The 21,633-nt window shown below is 39.0% G+C and overlaps 1 protein-coding gene across 2 annotated transcripts in view; it reads right to left on the bottom strand.

Annotated features, from left to right (window-relative positions):
• Positions 1-21,633, bottom strand: part of LOC148861232 (rhodanese-like domain protein) — a 97,793-nt gene that overhangs the window by 36,647 nt on the left and 39,513 nt on the right. Inside the window, exons 6-7 of one of the 2 annotated variants that reach the window (XM_088986775.1) lie at positions 8,231-8,336; positions 1,564-1,672 (exon numbers count right to left, since the gene is read on the bottom strand). In XM_088986775.1, coding sequence (XP_088842901.1) covers positions 1,564-1,672; positions 8,231-8,336 — 215 coding nt within the window. The remainder of the gene's footprint in view (positions 1-1,563; positions 1,673-8,230; positions 8,337-21,633) is intronic. The other variant, XM_088986776.1, reaches the window with a different exon arrangement.

Here is a 21,633-nt window from a genome sequence, read left to right on the forward strand (position 1 = left end):
AAACAAGCGTCTCTAGCCGAAAGAGCTTGCCCAAGTCTGTTGGAAGGTAACCGCTGAAGCTATTGTTCTGCAAGTCAATTAGGCAGAGGAAAGAGAGATTGGTGATGAGAGGGGTAATTGTTCCGGCAAGAGTGAGATTCCCACCCTTGTAACTAGCCAATCCGGGTTCCCAAGGGCGAGACCAGTAACTAGTTGCTTGCTGGGACCAATAACTTGCTTTGACTCTCGGATTCAACATCATCATCATCATCATCTAATCTGCTTGAATCACTCTGCAAGATCAAATATCCATTTCCTAGGTTAAATAGGTTTTAAGAGAAAAAGGGCAAGAAAAAGAAAATAGAAAAGTTTACTGGGGTATTTTGGTGTTAACGCTTTCCGTCATCTGACTTAACGGCCAAGGGGGTATTTGTCTAACAGCTAAAGTTCAGGGGGGTCTTTGTCACAAAAAAAAGTATAGGGGGGACTTTGTCACTGACCCCATAGTACAAGGGGGTCTTTGTAATTTACCCAAAATTTTTTGTTCAGCATATTGGCGGAATCTTGTATGGCACACCAAGGATTAAAGTATTGGTATCGGGTACTCTATGGGACAGTTTGGATACAAATTCACTTTGGAAATGCATGGATACGGATGAAAAATATGGAAATGCTTGGATATGTTAGGGGAATACATACAAATCCCATAAGTATATTAATAACACTAAATTTGATGTCAAAATAACCACAAATAATGGTTTATATGAAGAAATACATTACAATTAATATAGTGAGATGCATGAATATCATAAATCTTTATTGTTATTACATTAATCAAGATTTCAAGATACATATTATATATATTTTTACAAATTAATACATGTACAAATCCATTATTGTTTTATTTTCTATTAAAGTCCAAAGAAATAAAAAAGTATATGCAACTATTATATTTGAATTATTATATCAATTATTTGATATTGTACTATTTTTACTTTTTAATATTAACTAAAAGGTCAACTAAAAAAATTATTCTCAAATGTTTGCTAAATAATATTTTTATTTTTGTAAACAACAAAAAATGTTACTATAAAATGTAAATTAAAATATCAATTAATAATTTACAAAAACTTAGAATATACATATCTTATGCAAATTCATAATTTTTAATTTTTAAAAAAATTATTCATTATTAATATTTTTATTTATTTAAATTTTCTAAAATATTTGATCAATTTTTTATATAAATGTACATTAGTGAATTTGATAGATTCAATATTTTTGTAAACAATATTTTTACTTTTGCAAATAATAAATACATTGTTATTTAATACAAATTCAAATATTAATAAATAATTTATAAAATTTTTAAGATGCATATCATGTGAAAATTTATAAATCTTGAGTACTGAAATAATTATTACATTATTAGTTCTTTTATTTATATAAATTTTTTGAGATTAAAAATCATTTTTTGATATAAATGTGGATTTAATTTATTAATTGTTCTATGAGTTTATAAAAAACTAATTTTGAATATTATTATTTTTAATTTGTAGTTGCAATTGTGAATAGAAAATCAACCTCTGGTTGTTGTACTCTTGTAGGAGGCAATCTTGTAACTTGGAGTAAGAAGCAATCAAAAGTGGCTTGATCAAGTGCTGATGCTGAGTACAAAGCCATGGCACCTGTACTATGATAACGAAGGTGGCTATTAGCATTGCACAAAACCCAGTTTTTTTTTTGATAAATGATTAAAATTTTATTCAATAAAATCAATAGGATATTACAATACAGCCTTCCCAAAGGAGGGGCACGAGCTGGTACCTCTCCACAATAGCAACAATGTACTACCTCAGACTAGTAACAAAAAATTTGCAAAGCTGCCCAGAATAACTGTTCCCTTGATACCCCTTGTTTGGCTAACCCATCCGCTATGGTGTTAGCTGTTCTACCCACCCACTTAAAAATAACATTCATGTTCCTTGAGAATCATTTAGCTTTCCTCATAATACCGCTGTAGCACCAGATCACTGAATCTGGATTTTTTAGCCAACCCACAACAACTTTGGAGTCTCCTTCAATAATCAAATTCTGAACTCCTAACTGATCCACAACTTCAATGCCTTGTACTGCCGCTAGGAGCTCAGCTCTGATAGAGTCTCCTATATCTCACAGCACCCCACCAATCCCTGAAGGCCCCAGGTTTCCTTGGCTGCTACCATCAAAATTCAGCTTTGTCCAGTCTTCTGAAGGGGGTACCCACACATCTAGTACCCTGTTCTTTCTGTTACTGCTGCTAAACACAGCCCTCCAGTTCCTCCACATGTCATCAAAATAGTATGATTTGAAGGAATCTAATGATCTCAGCCAGTGGATTGCCCTCGTCAAAATACAATCCTTTACATTCTGAACATTTCTCTCCTCTTGGAATATCCTCGCATTTCTTTCTTCTCAAATTGTCCACAGAGCAGCAGCTCTAATGGTTCTCCACATTGTTTTACCAGTTTTTGTGGGCCACACAAAGAAGGAATGATCAAAGATCTGATCTATGGCTGTGGTCATATTCCATTTGCAACCAAACAAAGCAAAGATCCAACCCCAAATAGCATCAGAAAAGGGACAAGTTAAAGTAAGTGAGAGCAATCCTCACCATTATCCCTGCAAAATACACACCAATTAGGAGACAAACACATAGAAGGCCTTCTCTTCTGCAGTAGATCTGAAGTGTTGATTTTCCTATAGAAAACCTCCCAGCAGAACATTGTAATTTTAAGAGGTACAGGTTTAGACCAAATCTCCTTAGCTGGGAACCCCACTTGTCCCAAGGGAGAGCAAAAGGACTTGAAAAAGGAAGCACATGTGAAGTAACCTTTTGGGTTTGGAGACCAAAGTCTCACATCAGAATTGGAAAGGTCCAGAAAAACACTTTCAAGCATTGACAACAGGTCTGAAACATAAGATAGTTCATGATCCCTCAAACCCCTATGAAACCCAAAGTCCCAACTCAAAGAAGATGGAGAATTAGGTGATGGGAGAAAATGAGAAATTGTTTTACCCTTGTAGCAAGAAATGGAATAGAGAAAAGGGAAGCTGTCCTTAAGGGCAGAATTTCCCACCCAGATGTCTTCCCAGAACAAAATAGAAGTACCAGAATTGATATCATACCTGATACAGTTGAGGAAAGGAGGAAGAATACTCTGAAATGCTTTCTAAGGAGTTGTCAGGGTGGCTCGACGCGATACACCAGCATCCCATCCATTGCCCAAACTAACATGTATGTTAGCTATCACCTCATGCCAAAGTCTCTCCTGTTCTAGGGGCCATCTCCACAACCATTTTCCTAGGAGTGCTTTATTCTTCAAAACTAAATTCCCCAGTCCCAATCCACCTTCCTCTTTCCTCCTACACACTATTCCCCAATTTATTAAGTAATCCTTTTTTTCCTCCCCTGGCTCCCACAGAAAATTTCTCATTAATTTCTCTAGTTTCTTGCCTTCCCTGACCAGAATCCTAAACACAGAGAAATAATAAATCGGCAGATTTGCTAAGGAAGCTCTCAATAAGGTAACTCTACCCCCTGAAGAAATATAGTTCCTTTTCCACGAGGCTAACCTTTTCTCAAACTTTTCTAAAACCGGGGCCCAGAATGTGCTCTCCTTAGGGTTGGCTCCAAGAGGAAGACCTAAATACTGTAAAGGCCAATAGGAAATAGGACAACCTAAAGACTCAGCCACCGGTCCTTTCATCCAGATTCACTCTCACCACACAGCTCTTTTCCAAATTTATTTCCAGATTTGATACTCCTAAAAGCACTCTATCAAAGACTTGAGACTATTTACTGTTCCCCTATCACCCCCTTCACAAAAGACTATTGGGTCATCAGCAAACTGTAAATGGGTCACCCTAATCCTGTTCCTTCCTATCCTCCAGCCTCTCACTACACCTTCCCTGTCTGCCTTCGAGATCAAGCTACTAAAGACATCTGCAACTAGGGTAAAAAGAAAAGGGGAAAGGGGGTCACCTTGCCTTAAACCTCTAAGAATTGGGAAAAATCCCTGACTACCCCATTAACCAAGACTGAAAAATGACAAGAACTTATGCATCCCTTTATCCAATTACACCATCTGACTCCAAACCCACAACACCCTAGGATTTCTAGTAAGAAGCTCCAATCCACCAGATCATAGGCCTTTTCTAAATCCAGCTTGCAAACAAACCCTTGCTTTCCAAACTTTCTCATCTCCTCCACACATTCATTCACTATTAGAATCTGAACTGTTATTTGTCTCCCTTGCACGAAAGCTCCCTGTGCTTGACTAATGATGGAGGGTAGCACTACTTTAATCTTCAAGGATAACACTTTAGCCAGGATTTTGTAAATGCTAGTCACCAAACTAATCGGCCTAAAATCATTAGGGTTTTTTGCTTCTTTTCTCTTAGGGATTAGAGCTATGAAAGTGGCATTAACTCCGGGGCTTACTTTGCTATTAACTTCAAATTCCTTAAACACAACACAAAGGTCTTCTCTTACCACATTCCAACAATCTTGATAGAAAGCCATGGTGAAGTCATCTGGTCCAAGGGCAATGATTAAAAAATGAGACAAGGAGAAGAAGAGAAAAAAAAAAAAGGAATAACAAAGAAAGAAAGTGTGTTAAAAGAGTATAAGGAAAAAAATAAGTATAATAGAGGAAGTTCTAAGAATATCATAATGAAGAGGTGGAGGAGGAATATTGCAATCCCTACCTTCTTCTTTCTCCTCTTCTCCCTTTCTTCTACACCACAATCTTCTCTTCTTTCTCCTTTAGTTTGTCTCTTGTTGTTGTAAATTCTATCAATTAAATAGAATTAGCCAACAAATGGCATTAGCCCCTTCTCCTCGTAGAAGAGGGGTTTATATACAGGAAAGAGGTGGTTAAGTAACTCCCCACTCCTCTCTTCTTAGAGTGCCAAGTGTCGCCCCACTTAAAATGGGTTAAGGAGGGAAAAAAAACTCTTCCTTCCCAAGGTGACAAGTGTCCCCCTGCTTAAAGTGGATTAAGGAGGGAGAAGAAAACTTTCTCCCCTAGGATGACATGTGTCCTCCCCCCCACTTAAAGTGGTTAGAGGAGGGAAAGTAACTCTCTACCCTAAGTGACATGTGTCCCCCCACTTCAAGTGGTTAAAGGAGGGAAAATAAATCATCTTACTAGGGTGACATGTGTCCCCCCCCCCCACTTAAAGTGGTTAGAGGAAGGAAATTAACTCTCTCCCCTGGACATGTGTCCCCCCACTTCAAGTGGCTAAAGGAGGGAAAATAAATCCTTCTTCCTACGGTGGCATGTGTCCCCCCCACTTAAATTAGTTAGATGAGGGAAATTTGAAGGGATGAGAGATCCACCATACAGATGGCCGAACCCTGCAGAAAGGTTGGGCGAATTTTCAAAAATTTCTCTCTCCCATCTAGGAATCGAATTCCCTATTTTAGAAAACTGCATTTTCAATGATCAATCTTGAACCAAACCAGACCAGATCTGAAACCAAAAGGGAGGAGAGGGATATACCTGATACTAATTAGTAGTAACTCCCAATGAATGTGTTCACACCCAAGGAGAAAACCAAAACCACTTCCACTGAAGATGACACAGTGTGAGGTGAAGCAAGATCAACAGGACGACTCTTCAACAAGAACCGAATTCTTCAGCAAGAATGGAGTAAAGGGCTGGTGAGCACGACTTCAGATTGCTTCTTCTACCAAAAGGCAATATCAAAAACAATTCTTGATCACTCCCACAAGTGGAGATCGAACTGGGTAGGGGCAACAAGAACAAGGAAGAACTCTACAGTTTGTTGTGTCTTGTCTGGCGTCTTTTTCATGTCTGCCCTACTCTCTTATTTATAGCCTTAAAGAAACAACCTCCTAATCTGATTAGGAGTTTCCTAATCCAAATCTTTATTTGGATCTGGACTCTTTAAGTGATAAGGATAATCCTTTATCTTATCTGCAGTTAAAAATAAACTTAATCCTAATCAAATTAGGAATTTCTTGATCCAAATCTTTATTTGGATCTGGACTCTTTAAGTGGAAAAGACTTGTCCTCTTATCCTTATTTGCTGATCCAAACCCAGATCCACCCCTATTTAATTAATCTAATTAACCCAGTTCGAAATTGGGCTTTAGGCCCATTAAATTTACGTGCTCACTTAACCTCTTAACCTACAGCCTAGTTAGCTCTCTTTGTATGGTGTGGGACCCAAACATTAATCTACACATCAGCCACATGGATTCGGCTCAGTCTTTATTACAAGGCCTGTCCGAATTCACTGTAGGAAACAGTGAACCCCCGAGTCCATCACTATGGACTCTTAATGGACCCAACATTTACACTAAATGGTCCTTGGGTCCAGCCAACTTATGAAAACCCAAGGACTGTGGGCGTGCAAGATTAGCCCATCAGGTATTACCCTCAATGGCCATACACTTAACCTCTCAGCCCATAATGATCAAATACTATCCGATAAGAGAGGACCTCTCCCTCGGCTACAAGGAACAGTTCTGCACTCTCTACTCACATGGATCCCGGGAATTAAAACCTTTTTGCAAACATTTTGAAACCATAATATATATATATATATATGTATATCTTTATATAAATATATTTTGCAAAAACAAATTTCAACGGTTGAAATCAATTGCCGGTAGTTTAGGTTTCCATCAGAGAGTGCATTCCCCGATCATTCACTTTGTCTGACAAAGGGGCTAATCCTGTCACTATGATCACCCACTCAGGTGAATTCTCAGACTGTCCCAACATACCTAGATTTGACCCCCTCTAAGGATCTCACTGATTGGTATGTCAAAGATAGCCCAATCCGACACCTAGTGCAATACCATAATCGAGTCTATGGGTCAGGTGTAACACTCCAGTTTTTCCCATCTATCTCCAAGGTCTAGGGTAATATTGAAATTTTGGTCCGATTCAGGGTTTCAAGAAAACCCACATTGCATGTACCTCAGGTCTCACCCTAGTAGCTGAGACAAGCCACCCCAACCAACTTGACAGTACATCACTATCAGCCTTGGAAAAATAAATCTCCCAAGATCTATCCAATGGCTGTGAAAATTCTAAACTAACACGAGTATCATAAGTGTCTAGTTTAAGGGTATTTCACAAAAACACACCACAATGATATGAATCAATTATGTACTTTAATCATTTACAATAAATGTCAAAAGATACATCAATCTAATTGGAGTTAAGGGCATAACTGTCTAACTAAATTAACTTTCTCCCCTAGGGTGACATGCGTCCCTCCACTTCAAGTGGTTAAAGGAGGGGAAATAAATCCTTCTTCCTATGTTGACATGTATCCCACCCACTTAAAATGGTTAGAGGAGGGAAAATAACTCTCTTGTTACAATAGGACAAGTGGCATTCCCTTATAAATAAGTGGGATACCTCACAAGAATTTAATTAATAAAGATTTATTCTTTTAGGGCCTGATGTTCCATTAAATGGGCTCTACTACAGGCCCATTAAATGCTTATTGCATTACAAACAAGCCCAATTAACTTGGGGCCTGTTGCTCACTAAACTAGACTACAAGCCCTTTTTACTAAAATATTTTAGCCCATCAATAAGACTGACTAGGCTTATAAGAAAGCCCTTTTTTTCTTCTTTATTATTATTTTTTTAAGTTGTGTCTGGGAATATCTTAATAACTTGCTCCCAGTCCAGCAAACTTGAGGACTTAACATAGATCAACTAAATAATTTATTATACAATAAAAGCTAAGGTTTAATTTCATGTTTGAAAATAATTTTGAGTTGGCTCAAAGTGGTACTCATGTCCATTAGGTGGGTAATAACATTGTTATTCCACATATCTAAAATATTATTACCAACTTAGGTCATTATACTATCTCTTGCACTCCACATAGCACAAGTAGCATTAATTGGGGAATATGTTGGTTCTAATAATATTTCATGTCAATAACCATGGAAATGGAAATATCCATGGAATATTACGAATTTTTGGACATTTTAACCCTTGAAAGCTACACATATGACATAGACAAGGGACCTTGTTGTCATGGCAAATAATGACAAGACAAAACATAAACAGGGATCTTTCTACAAATACAAGGAGTTGGAGGACTGTTACAGTTTGTCATTTTGTGATTTAAGAAGCCAGTGACAACCAGAATCGTGATAGGTGATGCTAGCACCCACCATTTGGGAAATAAGGGGGGTTATGTGAAACCATACCTGTGATCATAAACAAAATTCTTTCCCTTAAAAAAACCACCATCTGGAAATTGCTCCAAATACCGTTGTATCCCACCAAACAACTGCAATAAAAGATGGATGGTATCTGTAAATAAAACAAAATAGAAAACAATAGAGATGTTTTACTTGGTCAATTTTTCATCTTCCAACAAGTGTCAAGTGTCTCCAACATAACACTATTATTTTCATGTCCATATAAAAAACCTTGGCATGATTTGGTCTTGTACCAATGATATGTATTCTTCTCGTGGAAAGAGAGAGAGAGAGAGAGAGAGAGAGAGAGAGAGAAAGAAAAAGAAAAAACAATATGTATTCTCCTAAATATTTAAATAAATTGTGTTGCATAAATCATTGATAATATGATACAAATGAACCAATGCAAAAGAAGCTATATTACAATTTTAGAGAATGAGCCAGACATCCAAACATAAATTTAGACAAAGAAACAAGCTCCCTCTAATAAGCATACAAGTTACATCAACAAACTTCCATCGTCTTTTGAAGATCCTTATTTCCCCTCCAAAAAGAAAAGTTGAGACAAAAGGAGAATTCTGAACTCATTGCTCTCATGAAGAGGTTAGCATCACCCCTATATTTATTGAACATTTATTATAGAGCAAAAAAGTAAAAAGTTAATGGGTGGTTTTGGCCTTTCTCATCGCCATTATTGTTAATATTAGTTTTCTGTCGATAACTGTTCAGTTTTATTACTTTGTATAAAAAAAAGGAGTCAACACCACCATCTAAACCTTGTCCCAACTATATGGGGTCGGCCACAAAAAATTGTATTCCTAGCACCCTCATAGTTTAGGCCGGTACTTGCAGCCTACCCGGCCCAACTTACATTTATGTCAATCATTTTGTTGGGGGTAATTACATTAATGTCAATCCATCCCATGGATTTTTACGACATCCCTCTCCCCTCAAATATAATTGATTTCTACTTACTCATTGCCAAAGGCATCACCAAGCTGTTTATTGATCTTCTAGTCCAAGTGAACAAGGTACTTGTTGTGAGAAGGGCTTATCTCTTCGTTTCTATATTTGGAGTACCTTTTTATTGTGTATCATATGTACCATATCATTATATGTTTCTTTATTCTTTCTTGAACTATAGAAGAGCACAATGGTCCTTTCTCACATTTTGTATTTGATTATTATATGATACAACTTCTTTTGGGAGTGTTCTACATTGGGACACACCCTCCAGGCTGTTTCTCTTCACCTGTACGAACCCTAGTTGTCATGGTATCAGAGCAGGTCTGCTACAGCAGCTTGGGTTCAAGCTTTTGTTCAAGTTCAGAAGACTGGCATTCAAGCTTCCTAATCCTACTCTTGAAGACCACTTAAAGGACTGCTTGAAGGCTCTTCTGCTTAGTACAATTACAACACCTTTTTTTTCTGATTTTCCACCTTTCAGGTTGAATTTCTTATTATTTCTCTCTACTGCTCAATCCAATCTAAGTGTGCTCCAGGGTTCTGAGTCGCCCTAAGCTCTAGAACCTGCCTATTCTCTTGGACAGGAGTTCAAGCTCGATTTAAAGGGTTTTGATCCCTTTTCTTTCTTTGACAGACCAGCAACTTGTCTTTTTCTTGGACTGTTATACTCTGGAACTATTTCCTGTGGTTGTTTCTTGAAGGTTTTGATCCTTCTCCCTTTGCCCTGTTGCATTCGTGGTTACTTTTCTCAGATTAGAGGCTGGACCTGTAGCTTTTGAGGGTTTTGACCCATTTTCAGACTTGTTCGAATCTGTATTTTCATCTCAGGACTGCTGCTCTATCTTCTAGAATATTTGGGGTCATTTTCTTGTGAGAACTGACTTGAAGAAAGCTAGTGGATTTCTGTCTTAAAGAAAAAAGGAAGAAAAGAACTAGATTTGAAGAGAAGAAGGGAAGAGAGAGAGAAGAGAAGAGAGGAGAAGAGAGGAGAAAAAAGGGGTTCGGTTGATATCTTTCTGCCACCCCATAAATTTCCTAATATAGTTTAGTTTCCTTGCAAGAATAGGAGATAAAAAGGTAAATCCTAGTCCTATCTAGTATAAAACAAAACAACATAGGATAAGGCCAGCCGGCCCAACTTAAAAAGAATTAAAATTACTAAGTGTGGGTATGGAACCATACACACTAGAGCCCAAGTGTGGGTATGGAACCTCACACTCGTGGCTATAACTATTTCTACAGCTCTTTTTGGTGCTGAATCCCCTATCCCTTTGTTATTTATATCTTCAAGTCTGATTTAGGTTGGATTACAGCAAGGCTTTTCTTTATTACTTGCTTTAATATCACATTTTCCAGTTGTGGAATGTACTCTCTTGGTATTTTCTAGCTAAAATGGCTACAAGCAGGAGAGATATTCTTGCTATCAGATTTGATAGGACTAATTACTTGTGGAAGTTCCACTTCCAGTTTTATGTTGAGGAGCAGGGACTCCGGGGTCATACTGATGACTCTTCACCTAGACCTAATGAATCTGTTAGCAAAGGAGTTACACAGTGGAGAATTGATGATGCCAAAATTGTTTCCTGGATTCTTGGATCAATTGAGACTGATATAGCTATTCTAATGAGAAGCCTAAAGACAGAAAAGGAAATGTTCGAGTACATGGAGAAATTTTATTAACAATCTAATCTCTCCAAACAATATCAAGTAGAGACAGATCTTCTCCTATAGCCAAGGGGAGAAGAAAATTCAGGAATATTAAGCAGGTTTTGCTAATCTGTGGATAGAGTATGAATTGATTTATATGGGTGAATCCTTGACAGCCTATTGTGTCAAAGTAATGAAAGAACATTTTGATAGAAGAAAGATCACACATATCTTAATGCACTTACGACCAGAATATGAGGTGATCAGATCCAATATTCTAAGTAGAGATACTACTCCTTGCCTATATGTGATTTTGGGAGAGCTTTTAAGGGAGGAAACAAGACTTGTAACTCAGTCCACTATCAGTGGGAGGTAGGATATGGGGGTAGAAGCAGTTTTCTTGGCAAATAAGTCCACACCTAAAAGGGATTTATCCAAGGTACAATGCTATGAGTGTAAGGAATATGGTCATGTGGCTTCTCATTGCAAAAAGAAAAATATATATACCTACCCAAGAAGACACACCATCTTGTTGTAGACCTTTGGGTGTCTAGGCAACCCGCCCAATCAACATAAGGAGATAAATCCAAAGAAGACGATGAAGAGAAAAACAAGCCATGAGACAAAGTACCACGAAGGTATCTAATAATTCGAAGGACAATAGACATATATGGTTGTAGAGGGGCTGAGACAAATTGGCTAAACACTTGGACAGCATAGGAGATATGAAGGTGAGTCATGGTGAGATAAATGAAAGAAGCATCACGAAAAGCAAGAACCCAATCCCAAGTATCATTTTCTAGGAGAGCCTGAATTTCAGTATCCATAACTTCTTTCCAATGTGGAACAGCGGTAGCCTGTCAGTAAGTCTTAGGAATCTCTATAGATGACAAAGCTGCAGAAAAGGAGTTGCGAGGTGGAGAGAAACCATAGCAGTCAGGAGGTTTAGAAACTCGAGTAGAACGACATAATGGTGGTGGAGAAGGGGTGAAACATCAAAAAAAGAGGTAGGAGAACTTACAGTGTCAGAGGAGGATAATGGACCTTGAACCAGTAGTGTTGGAGCTGGGGCAGTAGATTCTGGAGCAGCTAACCACCTAATGGCATACTGAATGAGAGAGATGGAGCAAGGCCAGATGTGAAGTCCAAAGAATATGCAATATCAAAGGAGCATAGAACCGAAAAAGAAGGTGCAGGGCACTTTGCAACATGACTAAAAAACGTGATATTTTCAAGGAATACAACATTTCTAGATATCCTAATGCAACGAGCTTGAGGATCAAAACAAAGAAATCCTTTATGGTCAGAGTTGTATCCCACAAAGGCACACATAACAAACTAAGGAGTGAGTTTAGTCCGTTCATGGGAAGGAACATGGACAAAGCACACATCCAAAAAAATGAAGAGAAGAGAAGTTAGGTGGCAGATGAAACAATCACTGTAATGGTGAAGAATTACCCAGGGCAGAGGAGGGAATCAAGTTAATAAGATGAACAACTGTACTGGCCACCTCTACCCATAAGAATATGCATGTTCTTGCATTTTGCAATTTTGTTCTATTGTGGAGTGCTAAGACAAGACTTTTGTGGATGTATACCCTGTTCCCTCAAAAAGGATTAGAAGTTTCCATCAAGATATCCCCCCTTCCTAAATCTAAGTGGAATATTCCCACAGTGATGTTAAATTGATTTTTCACCATAGCCAAAAAAAAGTTTAAATATGAAGAAAACCTCTGATTTCTGTCTAAGGAAGTATATCCAAGTATAGTGGGTACAATCATCAACAAATATCACAAAATATTTATAACCCAAGTGCAAAGTAATAGGAGACGACCAAACATCACTATGGACCAACTTGAAAGGAACATCATAATGTGCAACAGAAGTAGGAAATGGCGAAAATATGACGTACTCAAACCAAAGAAATACATGATTTGTTAACATGAGCAAAAGAAGTAGCTTTAGAAGACAAACATCCAAAACAAAACAAAAGTTCAAGTTTATTAGCAAAAGGGTGGCCAAGACGTCTACACCATAAGTGCCACCCATTATTTCTACAAACATGTTCTAAACTTGGAATAGTAGAAAGCAGTCAAGTGTACACCCCTTACCCTTCATTGTCCAAATGTGTTGGTCCTCGATAATACATATGTCATGAGAAAAAGAAAAAACGTTACCATCCTCAACAAGTTGTCCAATCGAAATTAAATTAATAGTAAATTTAGGGACCAGAAGTGCTTTAGGAAGATAAAACTAAGAAGCATAAGTATGCAAAGACAAATCACTACATCTAATCATTTCTACTTTTTCACCATTGGATGTAATGATATGTTTATTGAGGGACTGGGGTTTAAGATACTGACTAGAATGTGCCCCCATCATATGGTTAGAGGCACCAGAATCAATCATCCAAACATGATTGGGTGAAGAACAATAAAAGGAATACTTACCAGATAGACCAATGGCTAAAAATGCAGAGGAAATAGCAGTAGATACTAACTATCGCACCTTTTCCTTAGTAAGAATACCAAAAGGCCCACTCTTGGTTGTGGGCCCAGCTGAAGTAGAGGGAATTGGAACACCACCCATTGTACACTCCGCACTAGTCTGAAAGGCCTTGTGCTGCCCTTTTGCATAGCCAGAAGTACTTCCATTAGGTGGGCATGTAGGACACTTAGATATTATGCGTCCCTACTGCTTGTAAAAGATAAAGATATTTTTCTTTTCTGCAATGAGAAGCCACATGACCATATTCCTAACACTTATAGGATTGTACCTTGGATAAATCCCTTTTAGGCTTGGACTTATTTGCCAAGAAAATTGCTTTTTCCCCCATATCCTACCTCCCGCTGATAGTGGACTAAGATACAAGTCTTGTTTCCTCCCTTAAAAGCTCTCCCAAAATCACATCTAAGAAAGGAGTAGTATCTCTATTCAGAATATTGCATCTGATCACCTCATATTCTGGTCACAAGTGCACCAAGAAATGCACGATCTTTCTTCTATCAAAATGTTCTCTCATTGCTTTGACAGAACAGGCTGTCAAGGATTCACTCATATGAATCAATTCATACTCTACCCATAGAATAACAAAACCTACATGATATTCCTGAATTTTCTTCTACCCTTGGCTATAGGAGAAGATCGCAGTCTCTATCTAATACTGTCTAGAGAGATTAGATTGTTGATAAACTTTCTCCATGTACTCGAACATTTCCTTTGTTGTCTTCAGGCTTCTCATTGGAATAGCTATATCAGTCTCAATTGATCCAAGAATCCAGGAAACAATTTCGGCATCATCAATTCTCCATTGTGTAACTCCGTTGCTATCAGATGTTAGACAGTTGTATGCCCTTAGCTTCAATCAGAAATATGTACATTTATGAATTTATTGTAAATTGTTAGAGTTAGCCCAATAAGGGTAGATTAGTCAACTCACCTTTTGTTAAGTTATGAGCTTATGTGGCAGTCTTATTAGAGGTTCTCTGTCCCATACTTAAGTAGGGGCAGTTTAGTCCTTGTACATTTTAATTAGAAGCCTAATCACTATTAAGAGGTCGACTGATAGGGTTTCGCTATCAAGTTCGACAGTTCTTTCTTCTTCTTCTCTTCTCCTTCTTCTTCTTCTCCTTCTCTTTCTTCTTTTCCTTACTGGTTCGGACTACTGTAGCTACAGTAGCTACAGTGAAAACATGGTATCAGAGCGTGACAACTTCAGTTCGTGACCTGTTTCAGTTCGTGACAACTTCAGTTCTCTCCTTTTCTTCTCTGGGCTGTCAATAGAGAAAAGTGGTTTGTCTCAGAATCACAGCCCTTTTTTTTTCTGGTGCATAGAACCTCCTTTCCTAAGAAAACAACTTCAGCAGTGAATGGTTGGCTGAAGCTCTCAAACGAAAGTTGGTTATCACTCCTCTGTGTGCTGTTGGTATTTCTGGGTTGAAAATCTTCAAGAACTTGAGAGGACTGATCAGAACCTAGAGAACTAGGTTGGTTGTTGCCCTGGTTCTTGGAAAAATTCCAAGAACAGGCTGTGTTTACAGTGACCAAATGGTGTAAGGGCTGCTACTGTAAGTGGCCGAATGGTGCAAGGTGTAATGCAATGGTACTAGTTGAGTTTTTGTTGGTTTTGTGGGGTTGAAATCAGAGTATGAACCAGTTAGAGCCCAAAAATTGGGGGGCTCTACCCTTCCTACACTTGAGGAAGTGTTTGCTCGGCTTCGCAGGATTTCTTTGGGACAGATAGAGAATCCCACACAGTCTGATAGATCAGCCTTTGTGACAGCCAGAGGAGGTGGACGTGGTACGAAAGGGGGAGGACATGCCTCCCGAGGAGGTCGTGGTGGTTCCATATTTGGTCGTGGTGGTGGTCGCGACTCAGGGGGAGGCCGTGGCAAAGAAAAAGGCAGCTTTACAAGGAAGTGTACCCAATGTGGCAGGGAAGGACATTCCGTAAATTTCTGTTATGATCTTCATGGCCGCCCTCCCTCTAAATGGGCCAATCATGCTATTGCTGGTGGGGTTGATGTCAGTGATAATCAACAGGCAGACCTAACTCCTTCCACATCTACATCTGTTTCCAGAAGGGAGATGGTGAGTGTACCACGTGATGAGTATGAACGGTTCCTTCAGTCCACTTCACAGCACACTACTACTACTCTTGCCCACTCAGGTATAGCTTGCCTATCATCTAAAACCTCTCCTTGGATTATTGACTCTGGAGCCTCTGATCACATGACAGGGACTCCAGGTGTGTTCTCTTCTCTCTCTGAAACTTCCACATCTCAAACTGTTACCCTTGCCAATGGTTCCTCCTCTCCCATCTGTGGTGTTGGCAATGTTGACATGGCTTCTCTTTCTTTATCATCTGTTCTATATGTCCCTAAGTTTCCATTCAATCTTATGTCTGTTAGTAAATTAACCAAGACTCTTAACTGCACTGTTACTTTTTTCCCTTCCTCTTGTGTTTTTCAAGATCTCAAGACGGGGAAGAAGATTGGTGGGGGGCATGAAGCCGGTAGATTGTATTACCTTGACGGTGGTGGATCGTTAGTTGCACTTCAGACTTCACTCACTCCTCTACAGTAGCATTGTCGACTGGGACATCCTTCTCTCAAGGCACTCAAGATACTAGTTCCGTCTTTGAGTCATTTGTCAGTGTTACAGTGTGAGTCGTGTCAGTTCGGGAAACATCGTCGTGTTTCCTACAGTCCTAGAGTTGAAAGTCGTATGTTGAGTCCTTTTGCTTTGGTTCATTCAGATGTTTGGGGCCCGATCAAAATAGAATCTTATAATGGTTACAAGTATTTTGTCACTTTTATTGATGATTGTTTAATAATGACATGGATTTATTTAATGAAAGAAATGAGTGAATTATTTTCCATTTTTCAAAAATTCCATGCTGAAATACGTACACAATTTGGTGTTCCAATCAAAGTTCTTCGTTCAGATAATGGTCGTGAATATTTTCTAACTTCCTTTCAACAGTATTTAAAATAGCATGGCATCATTCATCAAACTTCTTATGCATCCACTCCTCAACAAAATGAGGTGGCTGAACGGAAGAACCGTCATCTCCTTGAAACAGCCCGGTCTATTCTTCATCATATGAGTGTTCCTAAACGATTTTGGAGTGATGTTGTACTTACTGCGTGTTTCCTCATTAATCAGATGCCCTCCTTTATTCTTCGTGGTCAGTCTCCCTTCTCTATCTTGTTCCCCAACTTGTCTCCCTATTTCAACTTGACATAAAAAATGTCTTCCTTCATGGTGACCTTATAGAGGAGGTATATATGGAGCAACCACCTGGGTTTGTTGCTCAGGGGGAGGCTGGTAAGGTGTGCAGACTGAAAAAGGCAATTTATGGGTTGAAACAATCGCCTCGTGCTTGGTTCGGGAAGTTTGGGAAGTGGTGAAGAATTTTGGAATGAAACAATGCCAGGTTGATCACTCAATATTCAGCTATGACTCAGAAGCTGGAAAGATTTTATTAGTGGTCTATGTGGATGATATTGTCATAACTGGCAGTGACAAATTGGGGATTGACAAACTCAAGGTCTTTCTGCAAAATCATTTTCAAACAAAAGACCTTGGGACATTGAAGTATTTCTTGGGTATAGAAGTTGCTAGATCAAGACAAGGTGTAAACCTGTGCCAAAGAAAATATGTTCTCGATCTATTGGACGAAACAAGACTGTTAGGTGCAAAACCGGCTGAGACTCCTATGGAACCAAATGTTAAGTTGAGCAGTGATACTGGGGAAATATTTGATGATCCTGGAAGGTATAGACGACTAGTGGGGAAGCTGAACTATTTGACTATCACGAGACCAGACATCTCCTTTGCAGTCAGTGTGGTGAGCCAATTTATGCAGAACCCTCGTATATCTCACTAGGATGCAGTTCTTAGAATTGTAAGATATTTGAAGGGAGCTCCGGGCCGTGGGCTATTGTACAAACCAGGAGGAAAACTTAAAGTAGTTGGGTACATGGATGCAGATTGGGCGGGCTCTGTGTCTGATAGAAGATCTACTACAGGTTACTGCACATTTCTTGGAGGAAATCTTGTGACGTGGAAGAGTAAAAAGCAAACGGTTGTGGCTAGAAACAGTGCTGAAGCCGAGAACAGAGCCATGGCACACACTACATGTGAATTAGTGTTGAGGAATCTCCTACAAGAAATCAGGTTCCACATGGATAAACCTATGAAGTTGTACTGTGGCAATCAAGCTGCGCTTCATATCTCATCCAACCCTGTTTTTCATGAGAGAACAAAGCACATAGAGATTGATTGCCACTTTGTGAGGGAGAAGGTTCTTACTGGAGAGATAAGCACAGAACATGTAAGCTCAAGTGATCAGTGGGCAGATTTGTTTACAAAAGCCTTAGCTCAGGGAGAGTGAACTATATATGTAACAAGCTGGGATTATATGACATATTCTCCAGCTTGAGGGGGATTGTTAGAGTTAGTCGAATAAGGGTAGATTAGTCAACTCACCTTTTGTTAAGTTATGAGCTTATGTGGCAATCTTATTAGAGGTTCTTTGTCCCATACTTAAGTAGGGGCAATTTAGTCCTTGTACATTTTAATTAGAAGCCTAATCACTATTAAGAGGTCAACTGATAGGGTATAGCTATTAGGTTCGACAGTTCTTTCTTCTTCTCTTCTCCTTCTTCTTCTCCTTCTCTTCCTTCTTCTCCTTACTGGTTCGGACTACTGTAGTTACAGTAGCTACAGTAGCTACAGTAGCTATAGTAGAAAACATAAATGAATAAAGTACACATTTGATTCATGTTCTTGTGGTGTGTTTCTGTGTAATACCCTTAAATTGGACACTTAATGAGACTTGTGTTAGTTTAGAATGTTCACAGCCATTGGTTAAGTCTGGGGAGATTTATCTTGCCAAAGCTGACACTAGTGAGCTGCCAACTGTTGGGGTGGCTTGTCTCAGCTCCCAGGGTGAGACTCGAAGCACATGCAGTGTAGGATTAATAGAACCTTTGAACTGGACCAAATTTCCAGTATTGCCCTGGACCTTGGAGATTGATGGGCAAAACTGGAAAGTTACACCTGACCCCTAGACTCGATTATGATACTACACTAGGTGCCGAATTGAGCTGTCTTTGATGTACCAATCAATGAGATCCTTAGCAGGGGTCAAAACCTGGGTATGTTGGGACAGTCCGAGAATTCATCTGAGTGGGTGATCATAGTGACAGGATCAGCCCCTTTGTCGGACAAAGGTAATGATCGGGGTTGCACTCTCTCTGATGGAAACCAAGACTGCCGGTAGCCGATTTCAATTGTTGGGATTTTGTTTTGCAAAATATATATATATATATATATATATGGTTTCGAAATGATTTGCAAAAAGGTTTTAATTCCCGGGATCCATGTAAGCAGAGAGTGCAACACTGTTCCTTCCAGTCGAGGGAGAGGTCCTCCCTTGTTGGGCAGTGTTTGATCATTATGGACTGAGAGGTTAAGTGTAAGACCATTGAGGATAATACCTGATGGGCTAATCTTGCATCTACCCACAGTCCCTGGGTGTTACAAGGTGGCTTGGCCCAGGAACCACTTAGGGTAAGTGTTGGGCCCATAGAGCCCATAAGATGGGTTTCAGGGGGTGCACTGTCCATAACAGTGTATTCGGCCAGGCCTTGTAACAAAGGCTGGGCTGAACCCATGTGGCTGATGTGTAGATCAATGTTTGGGTCCCACGCCATACAAGGAAGCCCAACTGGGCAGTAGTTTGGAAGGGTAAGTGAGTACATAACCTTAAATGGGTCTTAAGCCCATTTCGAACTAGGCTGATTTGATCAATCAATCAAAGGGGGCAAATTCTGAGATGGATCAGCTGATAAGATTGGGCCTAGACCCTATCCACTTAGAGAGTCCAAGATCTAAATAAGATTTAGATCCGGAAGCCTCCTAATTAGATTAGGAGATGGCTGATCTGATCTGTAGATAAGATAAGGGTTCTCCCTTATCACTTAAAGGGACTTCTAATCCAAATATAATTTGGATCAACAGCTCCTAATAGGATTAGGAGCTGATCCCTTTAAATCTATAAAAAGAGGTGGGGGCTTCACAAAAGAGAGATTTCTGCAACCTCTGCAAAATCTCTCTTGCCGCCTCCTTCCTGCTGCCGTCATTACCTTTAGTTCGATCTCCAGTTCTTGGGAGAAATAAAGATCAGATCTTGATACCAATCTTTTGGGAAAAGATTGATTGGAGCTGTACTCACAAGCCATCCAGTTGATTCTTGCAAAGGGTCAAGTTCGTTTGAAGAACATTGTTGATTCTGCTCCATCCTGCACTGCGCCATCTTCAGTGGGAGCAGTCTTTGGATCCTTCCTTGGGTGTGAACACCTCCATTGGGAGATACTAATTCTCCGTATCAGGTACATCCTCCCTCCTACTCCTTTTGGTTCAGATCTGGTTTGGTTCATGGTTCAAGATTGATCCTTGAAAAATATGTTTTTCAAAAATAGGGAATTCTATTCCCTGCAAAGATGCGAGAAAATTTTTGGAATTCGCCCAGTCCATTCCGCAAGACTTGGGCGTCCATGTGATGGATATCCCATCCCTTCATCAGATTCATTAGATCTAGGTGAAGAGTCATCAACATGACCCTAGAGACCTGCCCCTCAACATAAAACTGAAAGTCGAACTTCCATAGTGAGTAACTAGTCCCATAAAATCTGATTTTAAGAAGATCTCTCCTGCCTATAGCCATTTCAGCAAGAAAACACCAAGAGAGTACACTCCACAGCTGGAAAATATTATGTTAAAGTAGTGTTTTAAAAGTGCAAGACGCAAAAAAGGCACAAGGCGAGGCACGCACCTTTTTGAAGCAAGGCACAAAAATAAAAGAATGCTAAAAATTAAAAAAAATGTCAGAAAAATTAAAAAAAATCAAAAAACTATTAAACATAATATTAATAAAAATATAAACTTAAATTTTAAAATAAATGTTTTAAAAAACCTATAATCTAAAATCAAAATACATAAACATAACATGTAAAGCATATTCAAATGAGTATTTAAAAATAAAATCAAACATATAAAACATTTTCAAGCATGTAAAACCCAAAATCTTTTTTTTTCTCAATTGCATTACTTCAAGTAGCTAATGTGATGTAAAACAGATTACATTCCTGATTCTACGAGCCATCTTTGTGCCACACCCCTCAAGGCAAGCCCAAACAAATCCATGTTAGGGTCTTAAATTCTTAGTTTTCACACAAAAAATAATGATTTTATAATTTTAATTGCTTTTTAAAAAGATATTTTATTAGGATGAATGAATGAACATTAGCAAATAGGGGGTGCTCTTAGATTTGGAGAGCGAGCGAAGCGAGCAAATGCCTGGGCTGAGGCACAAGGCGCATCAAGCGCACACCTAGGCACACCAGGTGTGCGCCTTTTGAAAGGGCTGCACCTAGGACCTGGGCGAGGCACCTACCTATGGTGCACCTTTTAAATCACTGTATTAAAGCAAGTAATAAAGAAAAGCCTTGCTGTAATCCAACCTAAATCAGACTTGAAGATGTAAATAACAAAGGGTTGGGGGGATTCAGCACCAAAGAAAGCAGTTCTCAAAAGAAAATGACCCCAAATATTCTAGAAGATAGAGCAGCAGTTCCAAGATGAAAATACACATTCAAACAAGTCTGAAAATGGGTCAAAACCCTCAAAAGCAACATCCAGCCTCTAATCTGAGAAAAGTAACCACGAATGCTACAGGGCAAAGGGAGAAGGATCAAATCCTTCAAGAAACAACCATAGAAAATAGCTCCGAAGTATAACAGTCCAAGAAAAAGACAATTTGCTGGTCTGTCAAAGATAGAAAAGGGGGGAAACAAGACTTGTTACTCATTCCACAATCAACAGGAAGCAGGATATGGGGGGCAGAAGCAGTTCTCCTTTTTTTTGATAATTTATAAATGTAATTTATCCAAGGTACAATGCTATGAGTGTAAGGAATATGGTCATGTGGCTTCTAATTGCAAAAAGAAAAATATATGTACCTACTGCAAGCAGAGGGGCAGCACAAGGCCTTCAAGATACCCTTACCTCCCTCGCCATGCTTCTTACATATCAGTATGTGTCTGTACTTCCATGTATACAGTATTAATTCTAAGCCAATCAATTATGACCCTTAAGGATGAAGGTTTTGAGTTCTTTCTGTAAAGCAGGGTGGGGGTCAAGGTCAGAGGGGACAGGTTCTTTTGGTCCCTGAGTAGTGAATACATCATCTTGCTGTACCTTTTGTTCATATTAATATATCAATCTTTT

This window comes from Nelumbo lutea, chromosome 4 (assembly GCF_056320005.1).
Source record: "Nelumbo lutea isolate HS-2025 chromosome 4, American lotus-T2T, whole genome shotgun sequence".
In the NCBI taxonomy this organism is placed as follows: Eukaryota; Viridiplantae; Streptophyta; class Magnoliopsida; order Proteales; family Nelumbonaceae; genus Nelumbo; species Nelumbo lutea.